Here is a 12,644-nt window from a genome sequence, read left to right on the forward strand (position 1 = left end):
TGAGATGGATGTATTGATTGTCGCTGTATTATTAATGTGAGGTGATGTTTTCTTTAATGTCCTGCTTTTTCCTCTATTTTCTTTCTTTAAACCCACAACTTGCTATATAAATCAGTAAGAATATCCTTCCTGGGTAATCGACACCAGTCTCATATACGTAATAGTTACCTGTAGATTGCTAAGCCAGAAAAGGTCATGGTCAAAGGTCAAAGTAGAGTTGGAAGGGACCCCAAGGATCATCTAGTCCAACCCCCGGATTGCAGGAACCTCAGCTAAAGCATCCCTGACAGATAGCCACCCAACCTCTGCGTAAAAACCTCCAAGGAAGGAGAGTCCACCACTTTCCGAGGGAGACCATTCAACTGTCGAACAGCGCTGGCTCTAAGAAAGTTCCTCCTGATGCTTTGTCGTGATCTCCTTTCTTGAAACTTGAAGCCATGGGTTCGAGTCCTATCCTCCAGAGCAGGAAACCCTCCAACCAGCTCTGCTCAAAAGAATCACTGACCTCCTCCAGTGATCTTGATAAAGGTGACATTTGGTCTTCACAAGGGGTCTGCAAAATGCAGCACCCAGGTCTTTAGTCCAACAATGAATATATTATATATTATACTACTACAGTCGTACCTTGGAAGTCGAATGCCTTGGGAGACGAACGTTTTGGCTTCCGAACGCCGCAAACCTGGAAGTGAGTGTTCCAGTTTGTGAAAGTTCTTTGGAACCCGAACGTCCGATGTGGGTTCCGTGGCTTCTGATTGGCTGCAGGAGCTTCCTGCAGCCAATCAGAAGCCGCACCTTGGTTCCCAAATGTTATGAAAGTCGAACGGACTTCCGGAACGGATTTCGTTTGACTTCCAAAGTTGTTGTTGTTGTTTAGTCGTGTCTGACTCTTCGTGACCCCATGGACCAGAGCATGCCAGGCACTCCTGACTTCAACTTCTGAGGCATGACTGTATATATACTAATTATACTAATATATTAATTATGGCTTGGAAGTGAAAATGCCTCTCCCCACCCCCGTACAAATAACTGGCAGGATAACACATTCAGATTAGTTCTGGGTGAAGAGGTAGTATTCTGTTAGGCACTATTTTCTCTCTTGAAGCATTGCAAATGTCCAGTATTCACTGTCATAGCCCAGCCAGGTTTGCATGCAGGAAGTCACAGCTTCACAGCCAGAAAAGCCCTCTCTCATACCTTGGAGAGTGACTGCCAATCAGAAGACATGGGTTGGGCTGGGTGCACCAATGGTTGGAGCAGCTCCTTCTGCCCAAGACATCAACAGACTGAACGTTGGATCTGCAGGTTCCCAGCAGCCCCCCACTCCAGCCAGCATGGCCAATCGTCAAGGAGTTTCAGCCCAGCAGCATCCAAAGATGTTCCCCTACCTTTGCTTCAACACAACACAACAGAGAGTAGGATGGTCTTAACTGCTCCTATGGAAGCCTTGCAGAAAACCAGCATTGCCAGTTCCCCTGGTTCCCAGAGGGAGTGTGGCTTCCAAATGAGGAGGGAATTAATTAATAAATAATAATAATAATAATAATAATAATAATAATAATAATAATTTACTTCTACCCAGCCAATCTGGGCAGCTCTCAACAGAATATTAAAAAGGTAAAGGGATCCCTGACCATTGACTCTGGGGTTGCGGCGCTCATCTCGCTTTATTGGCCGAGGGAGCCGGCGTGCAGCTTCCGCGTCATGTGGCCAGCATGACTAAGCCACTTCTGGCGAACCAGAGCAGCGCACGGAAACACTGTTTACCTTCCCGCCGGAGCAGTACCTATTTATCTACTTGCCACCAGGTGCTGTGAGTTACCAATCGGCCTCACCTGTGTGGCCGCGCCTTGCCTCTTCAGAACAAACTTAGGAAAGCCCCAGACCTGCGGAGTCCTATCGGTCACAGGGTCTGGCTCCTGCACGCACACCTAACATTGTGGTTCTGAACTGGTGACCTACATAAGAAGAGCCCACTGGATCAGGCCAATGGCCCACCTAGTCCAGCATCTTGTTCTCACAGCAGTCAACCAGAAGCCCATTATGGGAAACTGTCGAGCAGGATCCAAGCACAAGGGCCCTCTCCCCTCCTGCAGTTTCCAGCAAGTGGTATTCAAAAGCATTGTTGCCACTGACCATGGAGGCAAAGCAGAGCCTTTGTGGCCTAGTCTCCTCTGCAAATTTGTCCAATCCTCTTTTAAAACCACCCAAGTTGGTAGCCATCATTGCCTCCTGTGGCAGAGAGTTCCACAGTTTTAACTATGTGCTACGTGAATCTTCCGATTCCATGACCTGCGGAAGATCAGGCGGGGGCTTCACCCCAACGCTTACCGATCAGCTTGGGCAGCGGGTCAGGAGAGATTGCTCCTGGGGTGCCCTCCCCCAGCCAAGGAGGCCTCTTTGAACCAATTTAGTTCACATCATTCATTGCTCCCTGACCTCTATGCCAGCTTTGCCCAGGGCAAAGGCACCCACTCTCCACGCTTCCAAACTCACCCTCGGGTGCCAAAGATCTGGGCCTCAGTGCACCTCGCAGTCGAGGAACCAGCCAAGGCGAGGCAGCAAATTGCAAAATTAAACAAACCGAGTGACTCATGTAGCCATCCATTATTTATGCTGGCATTGAATAATTCATCAGGGAGCCTCGGTTTCCTAAGCGCAGCCGCCGCCAATTTTTCCACTCTGTCGCACGAGCCCAGGGCCCCGGCCACAAGGCTGCCACCGGGGCATCAACAGGGTCCTCTCTCGGCTTCTCCCTGCGTGCGCACGGGAGCGGAAGCGACAGCAAAAGGGCACCTGCGCATTGCCAAACCCGGCTGGCCCGCGTACACGAGTTCCAGTGCGCCTGAGTGCGCCAGCGACGCAAAACAGCATGAGAGGGCGGCCAATTCTGTCGCATGGCGGCCGCGGCAGTGAGATTTGGACGGCCAATTGCCCGCGTCGGCAAGAGCGAGAAGGCAGAGTGTCACAATGCAAGTTGGCATCCAAGAACCCACTGAGCCGATCTGAAAACGATCCCAACCGTTCCTCATGCGTAAAGGGCACAACTTGCCATACAGCTGGTTTACAGTTTAACTCTGCGCTGTGCGAAGGAGGACTTCCTTTCATCATTGCCCTGAATCTTCTAACATTCAGCTTTGTCACTTGTCGACGAGTTCCAGTGTTATGAGAGGGAGGAAACTTTCCTCTATTCACTTTCTCCACGATGTGCACAATTCTACAGGCCTTTATCGTCGCCTCTTCATTGCCTTTTCTCTAAACCAAAAAGTCCCAAACACGGCCACCTTTCTTTCATAGAGGAGTTGCGCCTGCAGCATGGAGATAGCACTGGCCTACATTGCAGGGTTGGTTTTCAGGACTGTGGAGGTAACACATGCAAAAGGGTGCCGAATACTTCAAACCACCAGCACAGTGTAGTGGTTAGAGTGTCAGACTAAGACCCAGGAGGCCAGGGTTCAAATCCCGACTCTGCCACAAAGCTCACTGTTTGACCTTGGGCCAGCCACTCTTATCTCTTGGCTTAGCCTACCTCACAGGGCTGTTGTGGAAATTAAATGATGATTAAATGCCACCTTGGTCTCCTTGGAGAAAGAGGTGGAATAGAATCGCAATAAATTTTATATATTTATATATGCTGTTTGCATGAGCTGTACAGGCGACTCTTGGGAGAGGAGCTGTCCTTGGTTCTGAAGATAGCATTTGACTCCCCACCAACGCCTCCCTGCCCAGGCCATTTCCTTTGCACCTGCCCAAGGTGGGGCAGGAATTGGAGAAGCTTTGGGCAAGAGTCCATTCAGTAGATACAAGCACCAGCTGGGCATGTAGAAGGTCTCAGGCTGGCAGCATCTCCAAGTAAGACTCTCTCTCTGAGACTCACTGGATGGCTGGATGGTCTGACGCTTTGAGTTGCTAGAAGGCCCGTTTAAATCAGCCCCTTACTCAGAACTATGAGGACTAGGAACTTATTTTATTTCTAGAGGCGCGAAGCTCAGTGGCAGAAGGTCCCAGGCTCAACTTGCAGCAGTATCTCCAGGTGTGACCCACACTGTCTCAGGCCCTGGACAGCCACTGGCTGCCGGTCAGTGTAGACATTACTGAGCTCGGTGGGCCAGTGACCTGCCTCAATATATACAGCAGCTTTCTAGGTTCCTTCCCAGGAGAGGAAGCTGGTTTTGGAGCCACCTGGCAGGTGGGCTTGACTGCTGTGTAGCTGAGATAGCCAACCTCACACAGAGACACACACAGATGTTTCAGGTTATAATTGCCACCGGTGCTTTGATCAAAAAGGCAGAAAGCATAAGCCAGGAAGGCAACTAGTGAAAAGGCCTTGACCCGGCACATCAAGGATTTTTGCAAATGTGTGTGTGGGGGGGGGAGTCCAAACAAGCCCCTATTGCAGGCCATGCAATGATCACCTTTTAACATAAGAATAGGCTTCTGGATCAGACCAGCGACCCATCTAATCCAGCATCTTGTTCCCACATTGGCCGACCAGCAGGGCTGGGCAATATATCGATACACTGCCCCAAACCGGTTTGAAGTCCATTATCGTGATATCGGTTTCATATTTTTTGACCGGGCAGCATATAATGAATCATCATATAATGAATGGGGGGGGGGACCGTGAAGCCGGCCAATGCTTCTCTTGATTCCTGCAGCCTCCGTCGGCTCAGCTCTCCCCAGCCTCATGCAGGGAGCAGCAAATCACAAAAGCAAGCGTTGGCATAAAAATAAAAAGTAGAGCCAGCCACTGTCTCTACACAGCTCCATCCTTATTTCAGACATCGTAATACATCAAAATACAGCTGTTTAGCTGGTGATATATCACACTGTTGAAAACCAGATGTTGCCCAGCCCTACCGACCAGATGCCTGATTTCCAGCAACTGGTATTCAGAAGCATTCCTGCCTCTGATTCTGGGCGCAGGGAATAGCCATTGTGGCTTGCAGCTGTCAATAGCCATCCTCCCCCATGAATTGGCCTAAACCTCATTTTAAACCAAGGGTCAGCAAACTTTTTCAGCAGGGGGCCGGTCCACTGTCCCTCAGACCTTGGGGGCAGACGGCGGACTATATTTTGAAAGAAAAAAAAGAACAAAATAACCCAGAGATGCATTTTAAATAAAAGCACACATTCTACTCAGGTAAAAACACACTGATTCCTGGACCGTTCGTGGGCCAGATTTAGAAGGCGATTGGGCCAGATCCAGCCCCCGGGCCTTAGTTTGCCTATCCATGTTTTAAACCATCCAAATTAGTGGGCATCCCTGCCTCCTGCCGGAACAAATTCCATAATTTGACTATGTGCCCTGTGTAGAAGGACATCTTTTTAACTGTCCTAAATCTTGCAACACTCAGCTTCATTGCATGCCCACAAGCATTAGAAGAGAGGGAGAAAACTCTTCTAATGGGGGGCTGCCCTTAAGACTGACCCAGAAACTCCAGCGGGTGCAGAATGCTGCAGCGAGCCTCCTTACGGGGTCTTCGCTGCGAGATCACATTCATCCGGTGCTATATCAACTGCACTGGCTCCCGGTGGAGTACAGGATCAGGTTTAAGGTGCTGGTTTTAACCTTTAAAGCCCTATACGGCCTAGGACCCTCGTACCTACGGGACCGCCTCTCCTGGTATGCCCCACAGAGAAACTTACGGTCTTCAAATAAAAATATCTTGAAGGTCCCAGGGCACAGAGAAGTTAGGCTGGCCTCAACTAGAGCCAGGGCTTTTTCGGCTGTGGCTCCGACCTGGTGGAACACTCTGTCACAAGAGACCAGGGCCCTGCGGGACTTGACATCTTTCCGCAGGGCCTGCAAGACAGAGCTGTTCCGCCAGGCCTTTGGCCAGGGCACAGCCTGACTCCCTCCCTCGGCAATCTTCGCGGAGCTCTGGCCCAATGGTGGCCAGTGGCTTGAATTTAATTAATTTTATAATGAATGATTTTAGAGTGTTGTTTGTGTTGTACTTTTGTATTGTTTTATTGTTGTTAGCCGCCCTGAGCCCAGCTTCGGCTGGGGAGGGCAGGATATAAATAAAATTTATTATTTATTATTATTATTATTCTCCATTTTTCCCAGTCCACAATTGTATAAACTTCTGTATTGCCTCCTCCGAGTCACTTTTCCTCTAAGCTAAGAAGCCCCAAATGCTGCAACCTTCCTTCACAGGGGAGTCCCTCCACCCCCTTGATATTTCCATTGTCCTTTTTGGAACCTTTTACAGCTCCACAATCTGCTGTGGATTAAACCACAGAGACTTGCTGATCGGAAGGTCGGCGGTTCGAATCCCCGCGAAGGCGTGAACCCCCGTTGCTCGGTCCCTGCTCCTGCCAATCTAGCAATTCGAAAGCACGTCAAAGTGCAAGTAGATAAATAGGTACCGCTCCGGCGGGAAGGTAAACGGTGTTTCCGTGTGCTGCTCTGGTTCGCCAGAAGTGGCTCAGTCATGCCGGCCACATGACCCGGAAGCTGTACGCCAGCTCCCTCGGCCAGTAAAGTGAGATAAGCACCGCAACCCCAGAGTCGGTTACGACTGGACCTAACGGTCAGGGGTCCCTTTACCTTTTATCCAGAACTGCACACCGCATTATTTCGAGCGAGGTATGGCATTATAACGCTGGCAGTTTTATTTTCAATTCCCTACCTAATGATCCCTCGCATGGATTTTGCCTTTTTCACTCTCCCTTCCCCAACCTGAAAGGAGAGGAATGCCTGTGCCAGAAGACACCCTCCCCCCCCGCAAAAGCCCCCGGGCAGAAGCTGAGCCCCAGGGCATCATGCTTTGCAAAGGCAGGATTCTTATCCCAAGAGGAGGAAGAGGTTCTTGCTCACAGCAGCTGGCCTCCGGGCATCAGAGCGGGGTCCCTGTCCTCTGCCCTCGCTCTCCTGTCTCCCATAACTCATCATGTGCCTCTCCAAGGGCTCAGCTCGCTTTCAGGCCACTGGTTGGAAGGCACAGAGGAGAGGCTCAATAGGTTTGGGGGCTCCAGAGCTCAGACAAAGGTCTGGGCAGAGGCACAGTGCTCCATTTCTAAATGGGGGTTCAGACCTGCGTCAAATCCAGGCAATCTGAGCCAGGGGCCTGATTCTTTAGTTTGCAACACCTTGGGAGGAGGAGTTTTTCAGCAGCAAGGGGGAATGCATTCTGCACATGCACAGAAGCCCTGCTGTTTTTTACTAGGACATCTTGTAGGGACTGATCTCGGTGCCGGAATAAGGGGTGGGCTACATCTCTCTGTGTGTGTGCCTGAGGCCCCTTGGCAGTCAAACAGGAGGCAGTGCTTGGTCATAAGAGTCACGGGATTCTAGAGCTGGAACAGACCCCAGGGGTCATCTAGTCCAACCCCCTGCAATGCAGGAATCTCAACTGAAGCATCCATGGCAGAAGGCCACCCAACCTCTGCTTAAAAACTCCCAAGGAAGGAGAGTCCACAGCCTCCCAAGGGAGACCATTCTGCAGTTGAGCAGCTCTGACTGTCAGAAAGTTCTTCCTGATGTTTAGCTGGAATCTCCTTTCTTGTAACTTGAAGCCATGGGTTCGAGTCCTACCTCCAGAGCAGAAGAAAACAAGCATTTGCTCCATTCAATTTTGTCTAACGCTCTTTTAAAGCTGGACAAGTTGGTGGCCATCACTGGATCTGGTGGGAAGGAGTTCCATAGTTTAACTACGTGCTGCGTGAAGAAGTCAAGAAGTTGCTCTTGGTGAGAGCAGTGTTGAGAGGTAGAGACATCACCTTGCCAACAAAGGTTCGTATAGTTAAAGCCATGGTTTTCCCAGTAGTGATGTATGGAAGTGAGAGCTGTACCATAAAGAAGGCTGATCGCCGAAGAATTGATGCTTTTGAATTATGGTGCTGGAGGATACTCTTGAGAGTCCCATGGACTGTAAGAAGATCAAACCTCTCCATTCTGAAGGAAATCAGCCCTGAGTGCTCACTGGAAGGACAGATCCTGAAGCTGAGGCTCCAATACTTTGGCCACCTCATGAGAAGAGAAGACTCCCTGGAAAAGACCCTGATGTTGGGAAAGATGGAGGGCACAAGGAGAAGGGGGCGACAGAGGACGAGATGGTTGGATAGTGTTTTCGAGGTTACCAGCATGAGTTTGACCAAACTGCGGGAGGCAGTGGAGGACAGAGGTGCCTGGCGTGCTCTGGTCCATGGGGGCACGAAGAGTCGGACACGACTAAACGACTAAACAACAACAAAAAGAATATACCAAGCTGCTTTGGATCAATTCTGAGCCCTGGTCTTGCCATCTCAGTGTTGCTCCTTTTCCAGAGTTTCAGGCAAGGGAGCCTTTCCCAGACGTACCTGGAAATGCCAAGGGCTTTTTGAATACTAAAGATGAGTAATGCTCCTTCCTTTTAAAAATAAACCAAGATTCTAGTCCACATGTTTCTGAACAAAGAGCTGATTTAAAGAGGAACAGGGAAGTGTGTTAAATTGGGGTCACACGTCTGGCCCACCTAACACAGGGTTGCCTACTCTGATTGGCAGTAGGTTTCAGGTGCAGGGCCCATTTCCAGCCCAGCCGGTGGAGGTGCTCCCAGGGACTGAGCCTACAGCCTTCTGCATGCAAAGCACGTGTCCTGCCGCCAAGTCACAGCGACACTTTCCTAAAACGCAGCTCAAGCACCTCAGTCAGATGTTTGAAAAACTCCAATGAAGGGAGTCTGAGAGAACCCCTTTCCACTGCAGAACGGCTCAATATAAGGCAGTTTCCTAGCTGGGCATCAAACTATCCAGTTGGCCCAGGTAGCCTCTCTGCCTTTGAGGAACATGGGAGGCTGCCTTCGACTGAGGGTCCTCCTAGTTCAGTGTTGTCTGCACTGACTGGCAGCATCTCTCCAGGGTTTTGAGCACAGGGGACGTTCCCTGCCCTACCGGGAGATGCTTCTGGGGACTGATCCTGAGACGTTTCTCATGCAAAGCAGGTGCTTGACCACTGAACTGCACTCTCACACAGAGGAATAATTTAGCCAGCTAGCCCTGGTGATCATCTAATGTTTATTGGATGGAGTTCCCCCCAAATTGATTTTTGAATTCTGAATTTATTGTTATTCACGTTTTATACTGTATTTTATGCTGTTATTTGTTGCATCAATTAAGTGTTTTGAATTTGTTGTTAGCTGCCCTAACATCTTTGTTGAAAGTTTGAAAAGTACATAACGATATGTGCACCAGACATGGTGAGACGCAAACGAAAAAAAGAGTAAGAGAGAAACAGAACCTGTGCAGAAGGGGAAACAAAGGGCGGTAGGGGAAAACCCAAAACTGTGTATTTCACAAGGTTGTTATTGTACTTGACCTTGAATTACGGTATGTACCTGGCACATGGAACCTTACCAAAGGACACTATGAGTGGACTCTCTGTGCCCTTACCACAGCAAAAAGATGAAAAATAAACATGCAGCTCCCTTCTATGACTGGAGAGAAGACTTATACAAACTCGCAACATAGGAACAACTTGCATATAAATGCAGACTTGCCATGGACAAATTCAACAATATTTGGAATCCATTCTTACAAATACAGTAGTACCTCTGGGTGTGAATGGGATCCGTTCCGGAGGCCTGTTCACAACATGAAAAGAACACAACCCGCAGCAGCGCGTCTGCGCACGCGCAGGTTGCGATTCGCCACTTCTGCGCATGCGCATGACATCATTTTGCGTGTTTGTGCATGCGCGAGTGGCGAAACCCAGAAGTAACCCTTTCCGGTACTTCCGGGTCGCCGCAGGACGCAACCTGAAAAAACGTAACATGAAGCAAACATAACATGAGGTATAATAGGTTAAGATCCGGTGAAGTAAAGGTAAAGGTAAAGGGACCCCTGACCATTAGGTCCAGTCGTGGCCGACTCTGGGGTTGCGGCGCTCATCTCACTTTATTGGCCGAGGGAACCGGCGTACAGCTTCCGGGTCATGTGGCCAGCATGACTAAGCCACTTCTGGCAAACCAGAGCAGCGCACGGAAATGCCGTTTACCTTCCCGCTGAAGCGGTACCTATTTATCTACTTGGACGTGCTTTCGAACTACTAGGTTGGCAGGAGCAGAAGTATGACTCTACAATTCTATGATAGGTGATCAGGAAGGAACTGTCTCTCTGCCCCCGGAAGCTTCCCCATTTCCCCTTCCCTGAGTACGTGGCTTGGCTTGCTCACCCAGGAGCTCATTGGCTTTGCGGGGGCCTCTTGCAGCAGCATTCTGGATTGTGCCGCCCAAAATTAAATCTGTGGAGGAGGATTGCTGCCTTGCTATTCACACGCGGCAGTGTTTGGGGTGGGAGAGCCCTTGAGGGAAAGGCGAGGAGCCCTCCAGACGCAAGGGCCCTGCGTGCCAACAAATGCTCCTTTCAGACCAGGACTGGCAAGCACGCCAGGCGGAGGCAAGCAAAGCGGGCACGGTGCCAGGAGGGACTCTGAGTGGCTCCTATTGTTTTGCAGCCGGGTGCCCGGGAGTCACGGGTCATGTGCCAAGGAGGGGGGCAGAGTCCTCAGTTTCAGAGACCAGCCTGGAACACATAGGAAATCTGCTATATACAGAGTCGGACCTTCATGGTTCACCCAGCTCACTATTGCCAGCACTGACTGGCAACAACGGCTCTCCAGGATTTCAGGCAGGGGCCATTCAAAAGGCTGGTGCACATTGCTAAGGATGCTTTTGTTCTGATTCCTGCATTTCAGGGGGTTCGGAGTAGAGGAGCCTTTGGGGTCCTTCCCAACTCTACAATTCTTTGATTCTATTCTGGGAGATGCTGCTGCCAGGGACTGAACCTGGGACCTTCTACATGCCAGACAGGTGCTCTGCTGCTGACCTGCGACACCTTCATCAAAGCTTAAGATTCTAGTCCTCATGTTTAACCAGAAACATAAGGAGTCTGACCACTGGTTCAACTATATGGGGTAAGGACTGATAGAGGGTCTCTCCCAGCTCTACCTGGAGGTGCTAGGCGGAGGGGACTAAGCCCAATACCTTCTGCATGCCAAGCAGGTGCCCTGCCACTAAGCTGCAGCCTTTAAGATGTTGGTAGCTGGCTTGGAGGGACGCGGGTGGCGCTGTGGGTTAAACCACAGAGCCTAGGACTTGCTGATCAGAAGGTCGGCGGTTCAAATCCCCGCGACGGGGTGAGCTCCCGTTGCTCGGTCCCTGCTCCTGCCCACCTAGCAGTTCAAAAGCATGTCAAAGTGCAAGTAGATAAATAGGTACTGCTCCAGCAGGAAGGTAAAGGGCGTTTCCGTGCGCTGCTCTGGTTCGCCAGAAGCGGCTTAGTCATGCTGGCCACATGACCCGGAAGCTGTACGCCGGCTCCCTCAGCCAATAAAGCAAGATGAGTGCCGCAACCCCAGTCAGCCACGACTGGACCTAATGGTCAGGGGTCCCTTTACTTTTACCTTAGCTGCCTTAGACTGAGTTAGACCATGCAGTTCTGCATTGTCTGGCTGGCAGTGACTTTCCACCGGCAAGCTCCCCAACCCGCCCCACCTGTCAAAAGGCAAAATTTGCACTCACCGCAGGCTCCGGTGATAGACGGTTGTCTTGTCCACCCTGGAGACAGACAGAGGAGAAAGGGGAAACAGAAAAGACACAGGCAGATTAGTAACCAGGCAGGCATATCTTACCTTGTCACCAACAGTTAAAGACAGTTTTGCCTCTGTCAGAGCTTTCGGGGAAGGCTGACAAGGGTGGGTGGCCACATGATTCCTGCCTGATGTCTTTCTGAAAGTGTGCCTGTTTATGCATGTGTGTATATAATTTCATAAAATGGATACACCACTAGAATGCAAAAAAGAGAGACTCAGAAAAAGAAAAATCAAGAAACAATCACAACCGTACTTTAAAATGTACAAAAAGTCAAAACACTAAAAACCAGATTAAAAACCACCTCAGAATTTCTAAGCATCTTGACAGGCTTGCCTAAGTAATAATAATTTTTTTTTTTTAAGCAGGCACCCGAAAAAGCACAGTGAAGGCCCCTGCCTGGTGTCAGTGGGCAGGGAGTTCCAAAGTTCCAAACAGTCGAGTTTTTACACATGTGGAGCGGGTATTTTGTGGCACCTGGAACAGGGCCAGTTCCACCGATCGAAGCAATTGAGCGGACGAAAACGAGGTACCTGCAATTTCATAGGTAAACAGGTCCCAAGTTGTATGGGGCTATATGATTGCCCCCAGTTATTCTCCCCATCTGCACACAGTCCTGGGTTTTCATTGGGAGGAAATGCAGTGTGTGAACAGGTGAGAATACCAGAAGGGCTCAGCAGCAGCTGGATCAGGCCAAAAGCAGCCCATCTTAGTCCAGCATGAGCACCAAGTCCACACAGGACCGCCTGGAGAGACAGTGTGGCATAGTGGTTAGAGCGCCAGATTAGGACCCAGGAGAGACCAGGGGTTCAAAACCTCACACTTGGCCATGAAGCTTCCACTGGGTGATCTTGGGGGCCAGTCGCTGTCTCAGCTACACCTACCACACAGGGTTGTTGTGGGGTTCAAATGAGGGGGGAGGGGAGAAGCACTCTTGAACTTGTGGTTCAAGGTGGGAGATAAATGCAGCAAATAAAATGAATGAATGAATAGCAATACAGTGGTACCTCGGGTTAAGTGCTTAATTTGTTCTGAAGGCCTGTTCTTAACCTGAAACTGTTCTTAACCTGA

General features: G+C 50.0%; 1 protein-coding gene across 6 annotated transcripts in view; it reads right to left on the reverse strand.

Moving 5' to 3' along the window:
* Positions 1-12,644, reverse strand: part of RAP1GAP (RAP1 GTPase activating protein) — a 103,659-nt gene that overhangs the window by 72,132 nt on the left and 18,883 nt on the right. For all 6 annotated transcript variants that reach the window (XM_053401189.1, XM_053401188.1, XM_053401185.1 and 3 more), the window contains exon 2: positions 11,505-11,540. Coding sequence is in view for 4 of the 6 variants with exons in the window: in XM_053401185.1 (XP_053257160.1) it covers positions 11,505-11,540 (36 nt within the window). In the remaining 2 variants the exon portion in view is untranslated. The remainder of the gene's footprint in view (positions 1-11,504; positions 11,541-12,644) is intronic.

The sequence above is a fragment of the Podarcis raffonei genome, chromosome 8, assembly GCF_027172205.1.
Source record: "Podarcis raffonei isolate rPodRaf1 chromosome 8, rPodRaf1.pri, whole genome shotgun sequence".
In the NCBI taxonomy this organism is placed as follows: Eukaryota; Metazoa; Chordata; class Lepidosauria; order Squamata; family Lacertidae; genus Podarcis; species Podarcis raffonei.